Source organism: Ixodes scapularis, unplaced genomic scaffold, assembly GCF_016920785.2.
Source record: "Ixodes scapularis isolate PalLabHiFi unplaced genomic scaffold, ASM1692078v2 PGA_scaffold6__148_contigs__length_123643588, whole genome shotgun sequence".
In the NCBI taxonomy this organism is placed as follows: Eukaryota; Metazoa; Arthropoda; class Arachnida; order Ixodida; family Ixodidae; genus Ixodes; species Ixodes scapularis.
The window spans coordinates 78,187,900-78,212,423 of NW_024609881.1; the positions used below are offsets into that span (position 1 = coordinate 78,187,900).

Here is a 24,524-nt window from a genome sequence, read left to right on the forward strand (position 1 = left end):
ATGATGCCAGAACGCCGAGCTTTCATTGGCTGATTAAAGAAAATCGTGGGCATCTAGCATTGAGGTCTATACCCGCTATCCTTTCAATCGAAACCAATCACAGCTCGGCGTTGTTCTGACGTCACTGCAACTCCTGTGCAAGAAGCAGACGACTTGCTCCCCGCATAGCAAACCCGGCAAGACAACGAGAACCTCGGTCGACTGAGAATGGACTTAAGCTAAAACAAAATGTAAACGTAACAGTAAAACACACACACACATACACACACACACACGCACAGATATATATATATATAGATAGAGAGAGAGAGAGAGAGAGAGTTTTCTTAAGTTTAACAGATAGAACAGCCGTGAAAGTTGCACTTCTGCGGTTTGTGTAGGTAAGTTATACGGCCAGGGGGACATAGTTAGGGGGCTAGTCGTAACGATCAGTCGGCTAATTAATTAAAATTCGTTAATTAACTTTTTAATTAATGAAAGGATACACATGGTTCCAATTAGAAACTTGCTGAGCGTTATCGAAAACCACTAAATCAGTAATTTTCAGAAAGACTTTTAGCACGTGAGAAGCGTAGTAGTGCACTAAAGTTACCACTATAGTGGTTGCGGAACGCGATGATAATCTAATCAACCGCGTTAAGTTTTAATTTTAAACGTAAGCACTTTCTTTTTGTCTAAGAACTTTTAAGGGCTATACTTGTTGACTCGTTCAATGACCTGCCGCCTTGTCAAACGCTGGCTTCGGCCCGCGTGTGCAAAGGTATCGTTCATTTATCCGCACTCAATCGTAAACCGCCATAACCTTTCACTTTTTTCTTTATGAGGTCCGTTAACGTGATGTTTTCCTTTGTCTGACTTTATTGCCGATCGGGCCGTTTTGTCGGTCGGCTGTACGCTTGACGCAGTTTCGGCTAGAGTCTAGGTCTGCCCACATTCCTCACACCTGTTAAGTTCTTTTTTTTTTTTTTTTTTTTCCTTTTTGGCGTCTGCTAATGATCATTTGTCTCAACGTATCGACAGCATTCCCTCCAATCACTTTTTTGTTTTCTTTTACGCCTACCAAAGCTTCATCCGTTCGTCTGTTTTCTTTTTTTTTTTTTTACTGCACGTCCGACCGTTTTTTTTTCTTTTTCTTACATGTTTGTTTATTTTTGTTGTCTGCTGACGTCTGCTACAGTCGTATACAATATTATAACGAGAAGGAGATTCTACAGTTGTCCCGCCTCCAGCTGACGTAGAATAATAAAAGTCCGTACTCTGTGACGTCATCACAGCGAGATCGAGCGCAGCCGCAGACTGGGACGAGTGCAACGCGTCAGCGTTCGGCTGGGCCTCGCGTCCAATCAACGCTCGCCATCGGACTCGGGCCCAATCGCCGAGTTGGCGACATAGATGTGTGATGACGTCACAGAAAGAAGGCGGAGGAGGCTGTTCACAGTTCTTGATTGTTCTATACTCGCTGTCACCTGAAAAAGAAAAGAAAAAAAGCTCTTACCCATTCCAAAGGCGCTTTTTTTTTTTTGGTGAGTAGGGAAATCATCACTAGTTCGGCGTGAGGTTAAGCATACGAAACCTACGCCCGGCCGCTTTCATCGTCTCAGTGTCTACAGTTGCCAGCAGACAACTTTTTCGCACTGCCTAAATCCTTTCGCCCATTTGTCTGGCACTTCGAGAACGTAAGCCCTGTCCACTATTCTTGTGATTTTACTTCGGCTAGCACCGTGTTTATTCGTCCGCTCAATTGACCTCTGCCCTGTGTAACCTGTGTCGGCTTCTTTGACCACCTCGCCCGCGTGTTTAAAAATTTCGTTCATATCCGTCTGCTAGTCCGGCCACTGTCCTCCCGTCTGCTATACGGAGAGGAATCAAGCGGCCGTGGTCCGTCTGCTAACCTTACCCTCTTTCATTCTGTCTCTTTTTTTTTTTTTTGCAGCAAGAAAGCACGCAGCATGACGGCACGAATGCGAACCAGTCAGAGAGAAGTTGAAAGATAAGAAAGAAAGAGAAAGCTCTTCAAAGCAGTGGCAGGACAGGTCTTCTGAAAGCCAGAGGACCGCGCCTTCGAGGGACCACTCCTTGATTCGCCGCTGCGTGACTGCCCCTCTCCACCCTCACGACGAGTCTAACCACCGGGAGATTCCAGTGAAGTCAATAAAATCCTCACTGCCACCATTGTCTGGCTTCCGCGTCGAGTCAGTGTGCCCGCCGCGACGAGTAGTACGCACCGCACCTCCCGTCGCCCCCTTTTCTTCTTTTTTCTCGGAAAATAAAAAGGAAGGACCCTTATCTGTTTGTTGCTTTTCTTGCCATTGGTAACCGCGTGGAACCGCAACGGACGCTACGAGTGGCCGCAGCCAATCCAAAGCTCAGAGGGTGTCACGTGGTCTTACGGTTGGGCGGAGCGACGCGCGAAGCGTGAAGGCACGCGCTACGCGTGGAACGCTGGATTGGTCTATGGTGGCTCGTGGCGTCCGTTGCGGTGTTTTATAAGGGGGGTAAACCGAGGATGGTTGGACCTCAAGAAGACAGCATTCGTCGAAGAATGAAGGCGGGCTGGGGTGAGAGAGATAGAAGGGGAGAGGGTGAGTTACGAAGAAAAGATTGGAGGGTAGTGGGGGGGGGGATTACGGGGAAAATGGCGGCGGCGGTTTGCAGAAGTCGCGCTAGGCGCGTGCCAAAATGAAGAGGCGTTCAAGGTTGGAAGGGGTTGAATTCTCCGCTGCCGTACTAAGCCGAAAACGTCGCCGCCGATGCGAGAAGTAGGAAGCTGGGCTTCCGATAAGTGCGGTTTTGCGGATGGCGGCCTGCCGCGAAGAGGAACGCGCGAGGTGATGGGACTTGCTTGTCAACTAAACGCGGAGGGATGATAGCGTCTCTTTCTATTCTGTTTGCTGCACCCGCGCAGAAGAGCCTAACGTTCAATTTCATTTATTTACTACTTTTTTATTTTTCATACGATAAGGTGCAAGGTTGAACAGCAGTTACCATTGCAGAAAGGCGAAGTATGCAGGCGAGTTGGTTAGGAAGCATGCATAATCGGAAACCCTGAGCGACGTCAAAGCTTGTAAAAAAATTTAGCATGTTTGATTGATTTTTCTTTTTTTTGCGAAAATTCGAAACGCACATGAAAGCACTAAGGCGAGCAAAGGTATATCGCAAACACAAGTTCTTGTTAATACGCGTCAAGCATGATTTATAGAATCCTTGTAAATGGTGCGGCATAGAGTTTATCCCCAAAGGGGACGGAAAGATGTCTTTTTTTTTCTTTTTTTGCAGTACAAACGATTAAAGAAATGAAGAAATAACACGAACAAATAGCGTTAAAGATTTGATTATGGGGAAAAAAAAAGAAAAGAAGAGATACATTGACCAAGGCAGTTTCTGTTACCACCCGAAAGCAAAGCAGCACGTAGTCGAACACAGCGTGCAATGCGCACAGCACTGTGCAAAGTCACACAAAAAAAAAAAAAAAAAAAAGCGTAGTTATTTCGAACTTTGAAATAACATTGAGCAGAGTTGCTGGCCATGTCTGGACCTTCCAGAAGGTCCAGACATGGCCAGACGAAACTTTAAAACTAAAAACAAAAACAAAACACACTTGACCTCTCGCATTTAGAGCATCGACCTCGGCAAGAGAACAGGTACCGGACAAGGTGAAAAAGAGGGAGATAGAATAAAAAATATAAATGGTAAAAAAGTGGTCCTGTCCTCCACAATGCAACCTTGGATCAGCCGCATTCCAGGCAACTTGCCGGCCTCCCCGCTTCCTTTCAGCGGTATAATAGACGAGGGAAAATGGATGAAAAGAGAGCAACCTATGCTCCAGTCCATTTCCGTGTTCCCGATCGCGCTTCTTTTATGCGACGCATAAGTATATGCGCACAAAGAAGGCAGTATATGAGCGCAAATCAGCCATTGGGACGCAATAGCAGACGACGCTTCACGGAACGGCGCGCAACGTCGTCTGCTAGAGAACGATGAGAAACGAGAACGCCTGCTAGCATTGTAATTGCGATGGTGTGCACAAATAAAGGAAACAAAAGTCCTGTTTTGTGTTTTGCGTCGCAGTACGTGCGCTTCTCTTGCGACTCAAGCGTGGTGCCACTGTCGCACGTTCGAAAACCAAAGCAACAAACGCATGATAAAAAAAAAAAAAAAGTCCCGCAGCGATTAAAAAAAAAAGCGTAACCGAGCGTTCCACTGAAAACTCCCGCCATGTGAATGAACAATGAACGAAGAGCCAAAAAAAATATGAATCAAATGACAATACCAAAAAGAGCCGACGCGCTCATGACGTCAGGCGTCACGCCGCACAAAGCCGATAAATGGAAGCACGCCATTGTCGTTACGTCACCAAAACGGGCTAAAGTAGAAGAAGAAAATAAAATGGCGGAGAGAAAAGGTCCTCTCGCTTTGTCGTTGTGCTTTTTTTGCTTCTTCTATTTACTCTTCCCTGGAACAAGTTGCGGCTGCGAGTTTTTCCCGGGAAGTAAACAAGAACCAAGAGAACAAAGCGAACAACGAGAACTCGAAAACGCAGCAAGTTGCAGAAGAACAGAATGGAACAAACGAAAAACACAAAGAAAGAGAGAAAGATGCGGGAAAGAAGAATAAAAGAACCACATACACACACACACAAAAGTGCGAGGAAGACTCCGAAATGAAAATAGCAGCCGCCGGAGCCGAGGTGAACGATAGAAAATAAAAAGAATGAAAGAAGGTTCACAGTAAAAAGAAAGCCTAGAAAAGAAAAAGCGCGCAGAAGACGAAAGAGAGAGGAGGAGAGAAACGAAGAGGAGAGAGGAGGCTCAAAGTGTTTCAGGAGATTCCTGGAAGCGCGGATTCTGGGTAGCACGCTTTGGGGAGGATCGCGAGAGGAAGGAGGGAGAGAAGGTTCGCTAAGAGAGAAAGGGAAAAAGAGCAGAGGGGAAGCAACGCAGACGACAAAGTTGGATGGGATCCCAGTCGGTGCTACCGGCTCTCGCTCGTCCAAACGTTCCCTCGAAGCCCTGCTCTCCGCCGGTCATTTTTTTTTTATTCTCCCCCCGGCCTCCGGTCAGAGTCGTCCAAGTCATCCGCCCGTTCACCATCGCCGAGTGCTACAACCGGCCTGCCGCCTCCCAAAAAAGAACGACCCTGGATTATTGATCGTGCCCAAGGCCGCAGCGAAGCTCTCGTCGTCGGCATTTCGGTGATCGGTGAGGGATACACACGCATGTGCTTCGAGAAAAGCCAGCTTCAGCGCCCACTCTGGATTTAAAAGCGATCGGCCCGTGCAAGCTCCTGAGTCCTCCGACGTCATGGGTCAGTACATTTCTCGTCATCTTTTTTGAGCGCTCGAACACGAGCAGTCGTCTCTGCGATCCGCTCATGTGAACGCTGTTTCGAAGCCCCCGAAAGCGATCCCGGGTGCCAGTGCTGTTTGGTTCTCACTGCGAGCTGACGCCCCACCAGCCTTTACGGTACTCTTCGTATTTAACGGCAAACTGCGGTAACCTGCTCAGCGTCACCACAAAAGCGCTCTTGGGTTTCGAGCAGACGATGCGCCTGCTTTCCGTAGCAGAAGACGACCCGAGCGAGCGGTCGGAGTCGTTGCTAGGCCTAACTTTGGCATCGGAGCCTTCGTTGATTCGGTGCTGTGCAATTGAGGAAGTTGGCGGTCGGTTTGGTTTCTTCGGAAACGTTTAGTTCAGAGACTGCTTCGTAAACAGCTGCAACCGTTTCTTGTCCTTTTTTTTTTTTTTATCCTCCTTTTAAAATAAGTGTGCGTCGAAGCGAACCGATCTGTTCGCAGGCACTCCTCGACTTCGAGCTCGTCGCATCTGTCATTGCCTGACGAATCATTTTGAGTGCGCTAGTATAGACGCATACTTCGCGATGATCATTCATATGAACACTGGCGACATGCTTTAGTATTCAGGCTATCGCTTAACTCGCGTAAATCGACGTAGAACGGCTGCAAAAAGCAAAATTCACACAGCTGTCACGTACACCGAACCTTTCGAGGAGCGAACAACAGCTTGCTTTCTACGTCAAACTAAAGTTGTCGTCGGAACTTTTTTTTTTTCTTTTTTTTTTTTTTTAACGATATGCGCACTATGCAACTTGTATCTTCACCGCAATTGCGTCAATTGTTTACAGAAAGAATTCACGGCCATTCTTCGTTGTTTCTCAATTTCTCTCGGTCTTCCCCGCCTGCGGGCGCTTTCGAAACTCGGATATCGGTAAACGTTCAGGACTATCGGCCTCGACATGCAAACGAAATGCGCAACCACGAGCCCTTTGACCACCTGACTTTCTTTGGCGCACGACCCATTTCGTCACGACCGATGTTCCAGGCTATCATAAGGAGGACAAGTTGTTTCTTAACAAAGTTGTTCATTTCGTTAGTTTTCGCTGTCGGGGGCAGGTGTCGATCGTCGGCGTTTTGTTTTCACGGGAAGTGAACCAGTCAATCGTTTTGAGAGGATTTCTCATAATTGTCTGTAAGGATGTGCTATGTCTACCACAAGCGACGAGTCACCAACGCGTCAGTTTTGTGAAATAAAGCAAAAAAAAGAAAAGGATCTTATTTATGCGTGAAAACCTTCAACTGCAATGAATGCATTTTTTTCGGTCCGACTTTTGTATTTACGTGCATTGCTGTGAGTCACTACTGCTTGATGCTAACGAACGAAGAAAAGGTGCCGGTATAATTCTACACATTACGAAAAGTACGTTCGAACATGCACTTAACGAAACACACATTACCGACGAAATGGTCTAATGAAATGAACCGCAAGGATTTACTACAAACTACTTTCTAGAGTAGCTCATGCGACTAGAAATTTTAACTTTCTTCGTTATTTCCACTGTCGAGGACACAGTTACTGGAAATCTAATTTTCATGTAGTTCTTTCTCTTTAGCTTGCCATGTCCATTTCACATATACTGTATGTGTATTTGGCAAGTGGTTGAAATGTAACTTTCGTAAACTACACCTACTTTTTGCCAGATTATTTTTTTTTGTGTGTGTGAATTATTTCGTTTTTGTTTTTATCTCACTTTTTCATCAATATTTTATATTCTGCTTCAGCTGCTCTGTTTGTGCACATCCTTTTTCAACGTGTGTGTAGCTATATGTTTTTAGTAGAACTATACGGCGTTCACGACTAAGGGATCAAGACAGGTGCGGACACAACGACCATAGCCTCTTCTATACGGAGGCTATGCAACGACTTGTGAACACCATCAAAGAAAAAGAAAGATTTTTTTTTTTTGCTCAGTTCAAACCTATACAAGTAGCTTCTACAAAACTTAATTATCAAACGCCGCAACCTAAAAATATATATATATTTTAGACTCGTGTTATTGTTTAAATAACAGATGTACGATCCTTCCAAATCCTCTCTTCCTCGCATTACAAATGTCTGGTCTTTCTCACAATTTCTCCACGCTCTAGCTATATTTACGCGTCAATTATTCGATCGCAAAGCGCGCACACGCACGGACGCATTGGTCGGGGATGAGAACAATAAAAGCCGTCGAGGATATTTAGGAGGAGGGAAACCCAGTTCAAACGGAAATCGGGTCAACGGTTCCAAGCTGCGCGAGGCATCCAGCTCCGGGAGTTGGTGCCTGAATCGACCGCCACCGAGATCAACGCACGGATATTTATACGCATTAAATCCATAAAACCGAACCCACGACAGTAAGCCAGGAAAAGGGGCGAGAGGGAGGCGCTCTGCCGAAGTTTCATATTAAAACGTTTCAATCGACGTATCGACCCGATGATGAATGCTGCCCACTCGAAAACCAGAGCAGGGCGCAAGTTCGTCTGCTGCTTTTTTGCAAGATGGTTGTGGTGGCGTCAGAAAGATGCCGAGGTCTGATTTGAAGGATAGTGGATAGACCTCAGGGCAGCTAGCATTGAGGTCTACCCGCGATCCTTCGAATCAGAGTTCGACGTTCTGATGGCACCACACAACCCCTGCAAAAAGAAGCAGACGATCTTAGCTGCTTTCGAGGCACGGCAACAATGCTACATCCCGGGCGAATACAATTGATTCCTTTTTGTTTTTGCCTCTTGCCGTTTTAAGTGCGCACATTGCGGAGATTTTCGTCGCGTCCTCGCGAGGAACGCTGGACTACGTGCGCGTCCTTATGTGGAATCCTTCACTGGAAGGCCTTTAATCTCTTCCAGGAAAGCGCGGCAGATTACGCGCGGAGCCTCGTCTTTATTATTATTTCTCTTTTTTCCGCGAACCGGGGAGAGCGCGAGTGCACCGACAACGCGACCTCTCGCTCAAACGAAAAAAGAGAAATAAAAAAAAAAGAAAGAGGCAAGCGCGGAACAGCTTGTCCTTGCGGAGAAGCAGCGGGGTACGCGGGAGGCTCGCACAACACTCGTCATCAGGTCGGCGTAGCTGGAAATTTCACCTGGTGGTATGTGTGTTGTGCTCGCGCGCGACTTGATCTGGGGTTCTTCTTCGTTTCCAAAGGGGTACTTCCCGTCCAACGTACGCTCTCACCGACAAAAAAGTGGGGGGAGAAAATGCATCAGGATTTTAATGATTCGGACTGTACCCGCTTCTCACTCAAGAAATGTACCGCAAAGACAATTACAAGATAGGATACAGATTTCTCCCAGATCGATTTTGATCAAACTAGAAGTACTCAATTTAATGTTGCTCGGAGTTTGCTGCTTAAAATTAAAAGATAAACAAAGACACTGTTTAGCGTGCACAGAGCAAACACTTTTTCTTTAACGCGAACAAGCGATCGGCGAATTTTTTTTAAATTCTTTTTTTCGTCTAGATTTGCAAAGTTGGCATCAAAAGTATACTCGTTTTCACCTCACGAACCGCACTAAAAGAAATCCAGTTTCTCGCGAAACATTTTCTAATTTCGCACTTTATAAAAACAATCAAAATGTATGCGGGTGCTTTTCTAGATTACACATACGTCATCTTATCGAGATGTACACGTCTCAAACGCCAAAAGCATCGCTTCTTCCTCTGACAACGAAATCTCGTGAGAACGACTTCAAGTATAATGGTGCGATGGAAAGTGCCCACTAGGGGCACTCTAACCTACGCATTCAAATGTGCCGCTCGCCAATACCCTTTCCGAGCGAAACCGCGAAAATAATGCGGGTGTCGCGTTCGCGCCAACTGTGCCGCGAGGTGTACGCCTTCGAATTGCACCATGGTCCCCGATCAGACGGTTGGATACATGTTTGCTGGACGCGGCAAGTCGCACATTACGGCAACGTCCGGGCAGTCGTGTATATATATGTACGTGTAATTGGTCATCATCGTTCATGGCCACTCGAACGATGTAAAGACCGCTGTTAACGCGAGTGAAAAGCGGCGTTCCGTCGGTTATTATGACACAGTATGGGTCATAATAACCGAAGTGCGCAGAAGCAACACATCTGGGCTCGCTTATCGCTCTTCTGCGAATTCGGGTAGTCCGAGAAATCTTTTGCCAGAGAAGATTGCGGTCACCCGACGGACACTACTCACACACACGTCGTCTGTCCCTTCGGACTTTGGCGAATAGGCCGGGTCGCCGCTTTATGCGGACAGTCGCCGGGATAGCGCGGTCACACTAAGCGGCGATCGGGGGCGCCATCTTATCGTCGAGTTTTTGAGACTTTTAGGTCATCGTGTGGTCAGTCGAAGAAGTCGAGCTGGCGCGTTCTTCTCAAGGAGACGGGAAGGGAGACGTGTGAGATCAGAACAACGTAGCTCGTGCGTAGTGAAACCCGACTCTCGATTATGTCTGTGGATAAGCGTTGACAGACGCACCCCACCACCATCCCTTTTTTTTTTTTTCATCTAGTTTAGAAGTTAAAAAACATGAGGGGATAGATACGTGGCTACATTCTTTTAATTAGACGGCGTCTTGCGCCACCTGGCGAGTGTGTTTTTATTTTTTGCAGATAATCTCCGCATAAAGTACAAAGCACGGCGGAAGGCATAGAACGCCCTGCCGTTCTCGCTCTGTCAGGTACTATTTATTAAAATTACGATTCGTGGGACGAAAGCGCTTGCCCGCAGGCGGGACCATGGTCCTCACGTGCTAAGGATCGACGGGGAAAGTAAGACAATATTTGTTCTTCTCTCGACACTCGTGCCCACCAGTCAGATAGCCTATGCTCGGTTATCTCCACCTTCGAGTTTGCTTGGACAAGAGCGCTATCTGGCGGAGAGCCCTCGCAACTTTGGGTAGTTCCCACGGCCGTCTTCATCGCGCCCGATCTTGCTCGTCCGGGTGACCTGCCGAATCGTATAGGTGTAGTATATATAACGGAGGTTAGACGTCGTGTTGATAAAACGTTTGTTTCACTTTCAATGCGTTGAAAAAAAAAATATATATATATTTATGTAGTCAGGTATACGGGCAGACGCGTGGGCATATGTATGTATACCTGTTCTGCGTGTCACGCGTCTCCCTTTCTCTATGTGTTGGTTTCCGGGATTTGGTTTTTAGTTGCCAGTTTTCGCTCACTCTGACTCGCCGGCGTTTGATAGTGTTTGCGCAGTCGTTCCGCGTATCGATGGTAGGCAGCTTCCTGGTGGAAAATCGCTCGCTCCCGAGTCGCTTTCGATCTTGTCCGTGTTGTCATTCTTGACGACTTTAGAAAGACCTTTTCCTGAAAGTTTTATATGGCTCCGAATTGCTGTTTTCTTTTTTTTTTTCCCCGCTCATTAGTCGTCGTTATAGTTGACGGTTTGTCACGTGGTGAAACGGTTATTTGAGTTTCACGTTAACCCTAAACCGAGTGAGAGGAAGAGCTCAGAGCGCGGGTACGATAGGGAGTCGAGCTCTGACTGGAGTGATTTGTGGGTCGACGGAAAGCTATCTCACACTCACTTCACAAATACCCTCACAGACATGCCACTTCATACAGTAATTTCCCACATCACTTCGCTCGCATTCACTTCACACGTGCGTCACCTTCCCAGGCGTACTCACTGCACACATATATACATCACCTCACACCAGACTCACTACGCGCACACACATTCACTTGACGTATGCATCACTTGACACAGACACGCACCCCACAGAGGCTCACTTAAGATAACACACACTCACTCGCAGGCTCACGCATACATTTTCTCGAAGAAAGGGAGAGGGAGGGAGCCTTTCGTCGCCCAGAGGGGTAAAACAAACGACCCTGCATACGTGATGTCTTCATACCTTGTCGTCTTTTACGTCCGGGTTTGAAGCCCTCGCCGCGAATAGGTGACCTTGCGTCGGTGCGGCGTGAATTGAGTAATCGCACGCAGCGACCTGTGACCGACACTGTGCTGGAAGTTGGTGTAGCGCGTTTTGCTCTTGTCCGTACACCGTATCGTATATTAACGTCGTTTCTTTTTGCATTTGCCCTCGTGAAAAATTCTGGGCATGGCAGTTATTCCGCACATTGTTGGTTGCTTCAAAATATAAACCCGCTTGTCTGGAAATGCGATTCAGTCAATTCAATAAGTCATTCGCTCCGTCGAGTTTTATTGACGTTCAACGAATCCGTGTGTCATTGAGGGCTTCTTTGTTCAAAACACGTACCACGCTGACAGCGATCGTGGAATAATAAATTCGACTATATAATACTAATTGTAACAACCGTTGTGAGCCCATGGGAACGAAGATGTCTACCTATCAGTCACGTTTTATTTAAACACTTATTCGCGTCCGAGTTCAATTAAGAAGGCGCGCGCGACTGAAAATTAAATCGTGGCCGACCTGACAAATCGTTTATCGGATCCACATAGTTGCCTTTGTTCCCGCGGTGGTGATGGAGTATGTCGCTTTTGCCCTTCGTTTTATTTGTTGCTCTTAATTCGGACCGTCGGCTTTAATTGCGATGATTGTTATGGGGATTGTTATCGATCCATTGACACGGCTGTGATTCATGCATTCATTTAGGCCGCTAGTTTACGAGAAAGGCCGCCGCTTGAAGCTGTTTTTATGATATTTTCATTCATTTGAATTTTTTTTTTTGATGTATCGTTGGTGCTTTGAAGCCCGCTTGGTCTTTGTTTTTCTGCGTTTCTTATAAATGATGCCTGGACAGGATTTTGACTACCTGGCGGTATGTCTAAGTGTAGTAGTTGTAGCGTTACATAAATAAAGTACTCCTATTACTGGAATAATTCTTAGGTTCTGAAAGCAAACGTTTCGCAAATCGTTTTTTTTTTAGGAGTTGTATGTCACCATGATATATGTATTTCTTTCTTATATCTGAGGTTTCTGTTTCTTTGGTTACAAGAAGCAACCACTACATATATGTATTACACACCGAAACATTTCTTGCCTAGAGATGGATGCACACAGACAAGTATGCATCCACTGAAAAAAAAAAAAAAAAAGTGTTCGTACACTTGCGTGGTATTGATCATTTGTTTAAAGTTGCAGACACACTTGGTCCGACGCACCCGGATAGATAGCGCCACTGCGTCGTCTAATCAAAAGTCCCTATACTCTCATCTGTGGTTGCAGCGCAGCAGGTCACAGTTAAATGCCAATAAGTGAACAGCAAAAATTTCCGCGGCCTAGCGGCGAAAATGTGAAACAGGAACGGTGGGGACTTACGACTGGTTCCTACACTCGCGACTGCTTACGACAACCCCTCGTGATCTCTTACCACGAGCGATCGCATTAATGCCATCTATTGGGTAGGCGGGGAACACTAGTAATTCCCGTATATTTCGTACTTGTTTATGGATTCTTTTTATATTATTGGGGAAAAAAAAGAAAAATCCATTTGACAATGTTATAAACGACCACTTCTCATAGTACGTACATTTGGTCTCCTTAATTCGGATAAACATTTGCTCTGCTGAAAGGCAGTTTCACTGCCACTTCATAGATGGCGCCAGCGTACCCATTGTGTTCTCTCTCTCGTCGTAGGAGATCACAAGAACTCGGTCGTAAGCAAACACGAGTGTGAAACCGGCCTTTAAATGCGCGCCTTTGGAGTCGCTCACGGAGCTTCGTAACTTTCCGGCACGAAATCGCAGAAAAGGAATACACACATACGTCCATTTATCAGGTTTCCAGGAATAACTCGAGCGGGCAGACTTCTGTGAAGAAACCCCTCCAGAGTGCAGATAAAGAGAAGGTAGAGATTGGGTGATAAAGCGAGATGCTATCGCGTCCTCCCGCTGGACGCTGTGGCGAGTTGCACCAATCGGCCAAGATGCAGCAGACGCGGAGCGAGGAATTGGGATGAGGCGTTGAAGGGGACGCGCCAAGGTCGACTCCCCCTTTCGTCTCATTCCCGGAGTCGCCCGTCGTTTATCGCCTTCGTGGTTACGGCTGATTATTGCGTCATCGTGTAACGTAACGCCTCTTAGCCGCCGCCTCCGCGTTCCCAGTAATTGCGGCAAATGGCGGTCGACGCTAATCGTTTCGCGCTATGGCCACCGAATAAGCTCTACGCCCAAGGGGGCCCCCCGTTCACGCACTCGCGTTTGCCTACGACCAAGTTCTTGTGACCTGACGGAAGAACACGCTGGCGCCATCTTACGACGAAAGAACACGCTAACGCCGTCTACTGCGGAACTGTATTTTGCTAGACCGAAGGTTTTGCGGTGTTTACTAGGTCGAGTGTACGTACTATATTATCTTGGAAAATGATCGTTTATAACATTGTCAAAAGCTTTATCTTGTTTTTTGTTTTTTTTCGAGCCAAGAAAGAAAGAATAATGCTCGAAAGAAATATGAGACATACGTAATTGCCACCCGTTAGATGACGCCGGTGTGCTCTTACCCGGGGCTCTTACTCTCTTGCGGTACGAGGTTTTAAGGCACGCGGTCGTGAGCAGTCGCAAGTGGTGTGAGAACCACCAGTGCTTGAAATCGCGGGGGGGGGGGGGGGGGGGGGGATCTGGGAAAATCTTGGACGCCCCCCCCCCCCCCCCCCCCTTCCCGGGATTCCGACGGGGTTCCTGAGGCCCCTTTGACGAGTAGATCCAACCTTCGCGCCCATAACGGCGAAGTTGAGAACTAAACCCATGGGTGCAACATAAATGATTTGGGCGTGTTCGCGGTGCTTGCAGCAATTGTCGTATCGCGAGTACCGCAACACAGGAAGTGCTGCATTGTTACCATGCAGCACTTCCTGTGTTTTGCAACAAAACGCGTTACTGCAAAAATTTGAACTATGCTATTGTCGTGTCGAGAGCGTTGCAGTACACATGCCTTACGTTGCGCAGTATTGCGTAGAGCGGTCCCTCGTCTCGTACTTCCTTGATCGTTATCGTGTTGAGAGCGTTTGCAATTCATGCGCTGCAGCATTGCGTTGCGGCGGTTTCAATCTGAATTTCGTTTATTTGTATCTGAGTTCTATTTTATAGTCGCGTATTCACCCTCGATACAACATAAGTCTATCCCGGGGCCGACTCCCACGCTCTTCGGTGCTTTGCCGGGACGACACGTATACGAACGCGTGTATATAGAACGTCCGATTTGCGCGTACTTGACTTCCTAACTATCATCTCGGAGCACGAGGAGCGAAACCTCGCCTTGCCTCAGAACCCCGCCGTCTCGATCTGTATGAGCTCCGTTACTGGCGCGTGCGGTCGTGTAATCGCTACCGCGTCGTGCACGTTTTAAAGACTTCCAGGCTACGGCAGTGGTATGCTGCACTCGCTGAATTTCTCATCTACCGCGGAGATACGAGGCACAAACTAGAACTTACTTCCCGACCTCTGCACCATACGCGCAGGAAACAACAACAACAAAAAAAATAATAATAACGATTGTTTTTTACGTTGTTCAGACACAAACGTTTAAACTAATAAATTTGCTAAAAAATATAATTACCATGTCGTTTTATGACACATTAGAGTATTAGGCGCACGAGTACTGCGTCAGCAATCGGTTGGGCCTCGTGAACCAGTAAACGTGCCGGAGGGAGTTGGCAGTTCAATGGCGGACGCAACCTGAGGAGCTTTGGTCGCGAGTGCGCATGCGTTGTGTTGTCGCGTGTAGAGGAGGAAGGCAGGCGGAGATGCTTAGAGACGATCGACGATTTTGTCTCCTCCTTTCGGGTCGTGATGCGAATGCGGCCCGTGACCCACGTGACCCGACCGAGCAGTTTGGAAACGCTCTTAGATCTAGGCACTGTGGTGTTTGCTATAGTCACACCATAGCATCCTCCATACTGACAAAGCCTGGCAGATCGCCACGAGACGCGGCCGCCGAAAGTGAAAAAGGTAGAGCGGCAGACAACGGATGAGAGGAGAGTCATGTAACGGGCGCCCCGCTGCGGCGAGACGCCGAAACACACTTCTCCCGAGCGATGGAATGTCCGCTCGTGCTCCTCGCGTTCCTCGCGCTCTAAATCTGCGCCCGGGCACTCTATGGCTCCGTCGTCGAACTGCCAGGCTTTGTGAGTGTAGAGGAGGCTATGGTCATAGCTAAGGTCACTGGATTGTAGGAGAGTGGCGCCAAGCTCTCTGTAATAGGGTCGCCATTTTGGCTCATGAAATGAACAATTTCTCCTTGACCCCTCCTTCTTGGTGAGCCGATCTAAATTCCCTGGTGACCCGGGTAGCATTTTTAGAGACGTTTCTCGTTTACCGAGATTTTGCTCTCCACATACCAGCGAAACAAGCGTGCATCTGTCGTACCGCCACCAGATGCGGTGTCAGTGCTTGGAGGCATCGAAACATAATTTTCTTCTTTTCCCATAGGAAAGAGGAACGATATCATTGTATGAGATCCGTGGAGATGAGCGTGATTGATAAGTTGATTGCGTACACAGTGGCAAAGAAGTTCATGTTGGCGAGGAAACGCCTTCAGCACGGTGATGCTCCATGGGGGATCTTGGTGAGACTGGTTTAGAACGACTCTCCCGAAGCTTCGAAGATATGAATGGGGCGGAATCGGCGATCGCGAAGGCAACGGGCACCGGTCAGCCAATCACCTTGCGAGGTTTTGGTCGTATGTTCGTATCTGTTTGTGTCCGGCTAGCTGACGGGGAAGGCAATGGCCCTACTTTACCAGGATCCAGGGACTGTAGTCACCACCTCAAGTCCCTCAGTAAAATTCACGCTTACATTAACCGTTGTTGTGGAAACGCGCGGCGCGCCGCAAGTGGATGCTCCGCCGCCATTCGCCCCCAGAGGCCGCACATTTCAGTGCTGCGCCGCCATTCGCTTGCATGGGTAGCTGGAGATACGGGCATCGTGCACTGGCGCATTCGACGTTACTTGCGAGACAAACGGAAACAAATCGAGAAAACATTTGGTGTTCGAATGGCCCAAATGTCTCCCCCAGCAAAGAGCGCGTGGGGTGAATCACGCGGTGCGAACACGCTCGTGATTGGACGAGTCCGGCCACGCGGAACTATTACATCCGAGTATACGCTGGTGCGCGTGCGTTTTCATTTCCACGAAGAGTCGCTCACGCGCGCTCGGAACCGCACAGGCGGTGAGTCAGGATCGGTGTTTGTTCGCCTGCCAATTCGTCAAATCATCATCATAACAAAAAAGAAAAAGTCGGAAGAGTTTTTGAAGTTATTATGCGAAGGCTGTACAAAAACCCTTGTTTCTAACGTCACGCTAATGTGGTGGTGGCGCCACCTAGCAGAGAACGCGGTTCAAGAATTCCGAGGACGAAACAATGCGCGGATTAGGAAGGAGAAGGAAGCAGCGCTTTAGAACCAACTTGGCGGCTTTTGGGGGACCTCAAGCGGGTCACTGCCGCTCAATAGAATCAGCAGCAACCGGGATCTTGCTTCCTTGGTCGAGCGAGTGCTCGCTTGAGCACTTGCTTGCGTGTTTTCATCCAGAAGCTCCTAAACCAACAACTTCCCTAAAAGAAAACAAAAACATTTTGTTTGCGTTTGAAACGTGCATGTTTTGATAAAATTGAACAAATAACTGATATCAAATGCGTGTCCTGTGTCTTAATTCGCCGCATAAAGGGAGACATTGGCGTTGCTGCGTGAGGAACCGATCTTTGTCGAGTTCGAAACACAAAGTGGTCTTCCAGGTTCGTTTGGTCGCTCTTGCGGCATAACGCGCCTTCGCTCCTGCGTCGCTTAGCATTTACATCGGGATTTGAACGCTTCGTGTTGCACGGCGTCCCTGTATGTCGTTGGCAAGAACTACGGCGTGAACTTATAGGTAATCCGTTTTGTGAATGCGTAAACGATTGCTGCGGTTTTGAGTCACCATGCTGTTTATTTTTGTTTGTTTGTTTTCTCCTCGTTTTTGTTTTTGTCATTATTGACGACGGGCGCGATCGAGCGCGTCGCGGTGGTTGACCTTCCATGATTGGCCAAATCCTCACTGTGACGTCTTGAGGGAGACTAATACCCTATTCCCACAGTCAGCATAAAGGTATCAAAAACGTACCTTGAACATAGGTTCCCTTGCAATCGGCGAGTCAGCCTGCGCTCTTGCTCACGAAAATGTGAACGCGCAGGCATGCGCAACCAAAGCACTGCGGAAGCGAGCGAGCTCGTGCCGAAGGCGGAGCTTCTAGTCTCAGCTTTACACTTATGATCGTGTGAACGAAGTATATTTCTGCCCTTCATCTGCGGAACTAACAATAACGTCAGGCTGTCGACTTTGACGGTGCTCTTTTTAAGAACGCAATGACTTCTAGCATGCTTTTCAAACACCGTCAAAACCGTCTTGGTAGCTGGTAGTTGTGTCGGTGACGTCACCGAAATATCTCGTCGCCACTAACGTCACTCCCAGGATCCAGCGCTTTCACGAAACTAAAGGCCCCTACGTACAGTTGCGTTTGAGTGCGTTTGACTGCGTTGCAGCTGCCAGAACCGAAAGCGAGTCACCGACGCATCTGTGCTTCGTGTGAATCGAGGAATCCAATTCAAGGAATCAACTTGGCACGCGTCATAAGAAGCAGGGATGTCCTGGTTTCTCGCAGCTACAATGCAGTCAAACGCTCTCTAACGCAACTGTGCGTATGGGCCTTCAAGCACCTTAACAAAATTTACGCGTCCTACTTTTTTCTTTCTTTTTTTTACAAGTCTTGACAGTTATATTTGTGCGAAGGCTCCAGGCACGTTCCACGAGCGAGTGCTTCGCCGCCACTCGCTTCCAACTTCCAAGGGACTCTCATCTCAGTGCTGCTCCGCCATTTGCTTCCAAGGGTTGCGCGAGGCATACATACACGTCGTAGGGCTTTCTATTAAGCGAAAATATCTTTCTTTATTAATCTTAATTTTTTTTCTCGGTAACTTGCGGTATTTTGCGTGTATATCTCGGCTTGCCGGGTCACCGCACACATAAGGCTCTGCACTGCGGATCGAACTCTCGTAGATTGCCCCAGTTGCAAGAGCCGTGTGGCGAAAAACGTGCCCGCCTTACGAGGTACGGAACAGCCGCGGTCGTTTTCACGCGTGGAGCGCAATGCGCGTCTGTCTCGCCCTTCTCGACGCGAACAATGAGGATTATTTCTCAACATGTATATTGTTCGTTTTCGATCTTTTTCATTCGCGGTGCTGCGCAACGCCCACAATAATTCACAGAAAAAAAAAAAAAAAAAAGCGAAGCAAAGAGCTTTTGACAAGCAGGCACCTTTTACAGCAGGTGCACGCAGTGTTATAAGACTCTCAAAGAAATGGAAAGCGGAACAAAGTTGCGCTTGAAAGAGGTGCGCTTTCAGGCCACGCCGATGAAACGCTAGTACTGAGCCTTAATCCCAAACTAATTGCCTCGTTGGGCAAGCCTGCACCCCCTCGCCTCGTTTCCCGTTTCATCAGCGTAGCGCACATGAAGGCTCCCTACATCAGCCATCTGGGAACAATGGCGTTCTTACCGAGCTCTGATTTCGTCAGTGATTGTTACAGTGTAGCTCGGTGCGGGTTCAACGAATGTCGACTTCACGCTCGTGGGAACAGCGCAGCTCAGGCTCACGAGAGCGGGGTATTCTTTTTTCTTTATTTTTTTTCGCTGGAAGTTAGTCGTTTCCAAGAACTGGAGTTCCTGCTAATAGGAGGCATCCAGGGTCGTTTCGGATAGGAGGTTGCGAGCTTAGGGGGTGGGGCAACTCGCTGTAGTCGTACTAAAGTACTCTTAAAGGCCGACGTACGCTTCGCGCTTTTCAGTTTTTCCCACCTCCTCCTTCACTATATCCTCTCCACGTTTTAGCTTGCCCCAACTTGGCTCCCCTCGCAGCTTAGGGGAGTCGAGCGCTAAGAGGATTATCTTCCCTGCAGAAAACCGAGGTGTCGTTTACAAGCAGCGATAACGTAGGCGCGTGACGAATCACATTTGACCTCATTAGGGAGTTTTCGTAGATCGTTTTCGCCGTCCCGCAACGCCCTCCGCAACCCGCTACGATACCCCGAACTCTACAGTCAAGGCCATTGGCGCGCAGGCGCAGTAGCGGCTTCTCCGTTGCGGAGGGCTTAGCGGAAGGGGAGACGCGGTCTACGAAAACTCCCTAATGATAAGAACACCGGAGAACAATGTATGAGGCAAAAAACGTGACGATGGGAATCCACGTCTTGGGTTACTTTTACTGCCTGTGGCTCTAGCGTTCATTGTGCCATGTACTGGTGCTCTCTTGCTGCTGTTGTGGCCTGGCAATGACTTTCTTACCTCGTCAGGCTATTTTCACAGCAGCAGAGTGCTAGATTGGGCTAGTTGGTTCCGCGAACAACGAGGACCAAGGCGCCTTGTGTGTTCTTACTTCGCCTTGGTCCTTGTTGTTTTTGGCGCTTTTATACTTCTTAAAATTATGCTTTAACCGGTTCTTTTGCCAGGGAGAAACATTGTCTATGTTAGAAATAAACTTTGAACTTGAACTTTCTCTTGACCTCGATTCCTCTTCTCTTTGTCGCAGTAGTCCGAGGGCGTCGGGATGATGGGGCCAACGTCAACGCCAGTACTGCACTGCCCGGAGCAACCGCGGGTCTTCAACGGAGTGTGCTGTTGCTCCTGCTGCTGCCCTGAACGGCGTGCCACCGGAACGCGAGCGGTGTGCCCTGGGGGCGGCATGTGGGCCGCCGAACTGTGCCCGCACAGCGCCGCTGCCGCCGCCGCCGCGGGGCCCAAGGAGAACCAGCAGGCGGTCATCCTGGTCGCCTTTCCCGTCTGCCCGTCCAGAACGGCGCCCTGCTGCTGGAGCCTCAAGTCCTGCTGCCAGCCCCAACAACGATCCTTCGTCCGCCCCATGGACTCTCCGCCGAGGCCGAGGTACCCGCTGCCAGATGACCCTCCGCCCAGCTACGAAGAAGGGTACAACAGTGGTGGCAGGCTCATCAACAACATCCCCACTCACCTGAGCCACGTCGCGGGTCACGTGGACTTGGGCCTTCACGTGACGGGCCATCTAGTTGGCGGCCACACCGGCGGCGGTAGTACAAGCAACGATGCGGACCTCAGTCGTGTCCAAGAGGCCCTACGGACTCTACGGACCAGCGGCTACTATTACGAGGGCCTGTCCTGGCAGGAGGCGGACAGACTGCTGCGGGACAGAGCTGTGGGAACCTTCCTGGTTCGGGACAGTTCGGACAATCGGTTCCTGTTCGCGCTCAGTGTACAGACGGAGCGGGGTCCGACCAGCGCGCGAATCCACTACCGGAAGGGACAGTTCCGCCTGGACTCTGAGGACGCGCTGTCCTCGTGCATGCCGTGGTTCTCGTGTGTGGTACGGCTCGTCGAACACTACGTGCAGCTTAGTCGGTCTGCCAAGGGACAGATGTGCGTGTGGTTGGACGGTCATGGCAGGAGAGACCTGCCCATCATGCTCACCAGGCCGCTGTATAGGGAACTCTTGCCCCTGCAGCATCTGTGTAGACTAGCCCTCAACCGTGCGGCAGCTTCGGCCGGTCCGGCGAATGCCGCTCTAGCGACTATGCCGGCAGCGCTTAGGGACTACGTGAATGACTATCCGCACCTGCACTGACCAAAGACGTGCGTCCTCCAGGACGTGTGACTCGACAGTTCCTAGAGAGACAAAGAACGTATATGCCTCGGGTGCCTTCTGGGACCAAGATGAACGAGTGCCATCTGTGGTACCCGCGAGCAACGCGGCGCTTGCGCCCCTCCGCGTGTATCTGCGAGTGTGTCGCGTGTCGCGAGAGATGGCGCCACTGCGTTGCAGCTTGCGTGGAAGCACAGGTCGGGCCAATCGACGTTCCCCGGTTGTAAGAAGACGAAGAACGTGACGAGCAACAAAAACCTGTCTAGACGTGTTATGTATTATCTATATCACAAATGGGCACCTCTTCTTAAGACGGAGGCTTGCCGTGTACATAGTGTATAATAGCTACGTAATATATGAAAGAATGGAAGTAATTCACCGTCGTCGCAGGAATAAAACCCGACCTTGGTATTTCCTAACTGGTGTATTGCTCTTTCTCATTGTCCCCGGCGCCGACTGCCTATGGTGGCAAAAGCAGCTGGTGGGCATTATGCCCATGACGGCACCTGGTCACTTATGCAATATATGTACACATCAATACTTACTGTATCATGCGCTTTCTTCCCAAATACGATGATGAGCGCATTTACTGACATTTAAGAGCGTACAATGGATGAATTGAGTTTTGATCCAAGCAGGCACTGGATATGTTACTTTGATATTAAAACAATTGATGACGCTACTACTCACCATACTAACTCGATTGCGCGTTAGGAAGCTCATGCTCGTATTATATATTAAGCTAGAGATTAACTAAGCTTACGATATATTTTATCAGACTAACCTCGTGAAGAGAGATAGAAAGGCTATTGTTTGAAAAGCGCTTTCTTTTGAGTCGTTACCACAAAATAAGGGCAGTTCGATTACGCCTCTAATTTCTAAATAGTTCTAGGGGTACTTGTAGGTTTCGAACAGGAACTGTGCAGGATGGAGCAGCAACACACGGATAAAGTCGAAATAAACGGCCAAACTAAGATTGGGCAAAAACTAGATAAGCGAAACTAGCGCGGCAGGTCAATGGCCGGATACGGCACCGCGCGCGCGGCTGCATGGTCCCATGGTTGCCGCCGCGCACGTCGTCTGCTCGGCCGAACTGTAGTTTCGGTTCGAGCGTAACCACGCAACCTACATTCCTGACGGGAGGGTTGTTGTTGCACGCAGCGGGCTGGATGGATTGTTCTTCGGCGAATCGCTTCGCTGGAAAGGGAACACTCAACTAGGTCGGCTCTCCTTTATCGTGAATTACCCGCTCCGACCTATCATCCATTGTTGCCACGGGCGCCATTGTGCGATGCACGGGTGACGCCATATTGAGGGCATGGTTTGAGTCCCCTATTGAAGTGTACCCATCCGCTGAAAGTAGTCCGGTTGCATCGATGGTATTCGAGCTGACGAACCGGTGCAGGTCGATGTAAGCTCTCTAAAAACCGAGAGGAAGTGAATACCCGAATGCATTGTAATTAATAATTTTACAGTCAGTACTACCACGGTCCTTCAATGAGTTATCTACTGTTCTGAAACTTGGGCGATTTTCGCCCTAGTAAAATTTCGTCACCACAGGTGTGGCTGATCTACGCTGCGTCTCAATTATTCGGAAATAATATGTCCCGTAATCGTCTATCTTTTCGACGGGTCCGTGGGACTTCATGAAAGTGCTGACGCATCCATGCGACTTCCTCTGCGGAGGCTTTCTTTGCGGTGTCAGGTTCTCCGATTCATCTGATTGGTCGACTTCTAGCGTCGGCAGCGAGCCTCTGCTACTTCAATTTGTCCCTAACAAAAACTCTCCCATAACCTAAAAAAAAAAACAAAAAAAAAACAGATTAGGTAGGAGTTGTGGTACTACGTTCCATATTATTCTCTCAGCTTTGAGAGGAGTTTGACAAATTAAACTCGAAAAGAACTAATTACGTGCCTTTTAAGTATAATGGATAAGTAGAAATTGCATCGTTATTTAGCGGGAGAATGTTTGACTCGCGTGACTGTTTCGCAGAAAACAAAAGAAAAAAGAAGTCATTCATGGGAAGTTTAGGCCGTTAATGCGGTTTCCCGCTCCACGTTAAAATTTTATTGGTGTCTCCGTTCTAGTCATTTAGTGCATTCTATTCCACGAAACTATTTCCGCATTGATGCAGTCTGTAATATCCACACAGAGTGCATTGACCCTTGCGACCACCTGCTGCATAGGCGACACGTTGCACGACGTTCTGCGCAGCAATCCGCGCATGACGTCCGCTCCAATAAGTGAGTCTCACTTGCTGGGTGCATGTCGGTGATAGCTCCGTTTTCTCCGAAAGTCAACTGACAACAGGAAGCGTAGCAAAAAGAAGCAGTTCGTAGGAACCTTATTTCGATGTCCAGTCATAGGCACGTTACCAGTGTTTTCGTAGTATAGCAGGTTCCTGTTATAGCTATTCCACGAAACTATTTCCGAATTGGCATGTTATCGTTGTATACCTTTATGCAGAGGGCATCGGTAGCCACAACCGCCTGCTGCCAGTGTTGGGAAGTGCGTAAAGTACTACTTCATGTAGGTTTAGAAAACATGTACTTTACTTGAAATACATTCTCTGAGTATGTAAATGTACTTCACTTAAAGGAAAGCTGAAGAGGATATTGAAAAAAAAATATTGATGGTCGAGGCGAATTTATAGAATTGTATACAAACCACAGGGGTGATTATTTATGAATGCGTTAGCATTTGTCGTTGCACAACGCCACATATAGCGGGGAACCAGAATAGGACCATAGGTCGTGACGTCAATGTTTCCAGTATATTTAGTGGGAAAACTCCCCGCTAAATTTAGCGTCGTCCTCTAGGATGACGCTAAATCCTTGCTGTCCTCGAGATCACCCTAGAAGTCTTCCTTGGAGTAGTCCTAGACGTGGTTCTTAACGTCGTCTTATACGCCGTCAGACGACATTTTGAATTACCTCTAAACGACCTTTAGGGCGACCTCAAGAAAGACCTAAAGGACGAGATCCTAGAGGACAGCGTCTAGGACAACCTCTAGGACTACCTGTAGGGTGATCTCAGGGACGACGTCTAGCACGACCTTTAAAACAACCCCTAGGACGACGTTGAGGACAACGTCAGGGTCGTCAGTTCCTTCGAAGGGGGTGCGGTTGCGGAGTGCGTATACTGCCACTCCGCATGCGCGCGGCGGATTGGGCCGCAAGCGCAGTGAGCTGAAATGGTCTACTGCGCTTTCCTGTATAAGACATTCTTATCGCTTATCACCCGGGCGAAAAATGCTGAGTCACTGAGCTGTGGAAGCACGCGCAGTGTCTGATACACCGCACAGCAGAGCATCAGCGCTCACTCAGAAGGCGTCCTACAGCCCAGCAGACAAAGATGGCAGAGCGCCGAAGGCGATTTTTTGCAAAGGCTGAAAATCTTGAGCAGTAGCTTACTGCTATAAGAATAATCCCGTGAATGTAAATATCACGTTTGTTTTTCCCGAAGATGTATCGAAACGCGAGAAAACACGAAAAATTTCCGACCAGTCGTTACGTCATAAAAGGATCTTTGGGCCGCGAAGCGCGTGTCGCTCGTGTGGGCAGCGCGTGCAATTGCAAGCTTGTCAAGTGTACTCCTCCGCACAGGCACCTGTCGTGACGTC

General features: G+C 48.5%; 1 protein-coding gene across 2 annotated transcripts; it reads left to right on the top strand.

Annotated features, from left to right (window-relative positions):
- Positions 1-4,853: 4,853 nt before the first annotated feature.
- Positions 4,854-21,320, top strand: LOC8024171. Of its 2 annotated transcripts, none has more exons than XM_029979012.4 (2): positions 4,854-5,304; positions 19,819-21,320. In XM_029979012.4, the coding sequence occupies exon 2, from the start codon at positions 19,837-19,839 to the stop codon at positions 20,881-20,883; it is 1,047 nt and encodes a 348-aa protein (XP_029834872.1). In that variant the 5' UTR covers positions 4,854-5,304; positions 19,819-19,836; the 3' UTR covers positions 20,884-21,320. The 2 variants fall into 2 exon arrangements, with proteins under 2 accessions (XP_029834872.1, XP_040356482.1); XM_040500548.2 differs by having other exon boundaries at positions 4,890-5,304; positions 19,822-21,320.
- Positions 21,321-24,524: the final 3,204 nt, after the last annotated feature.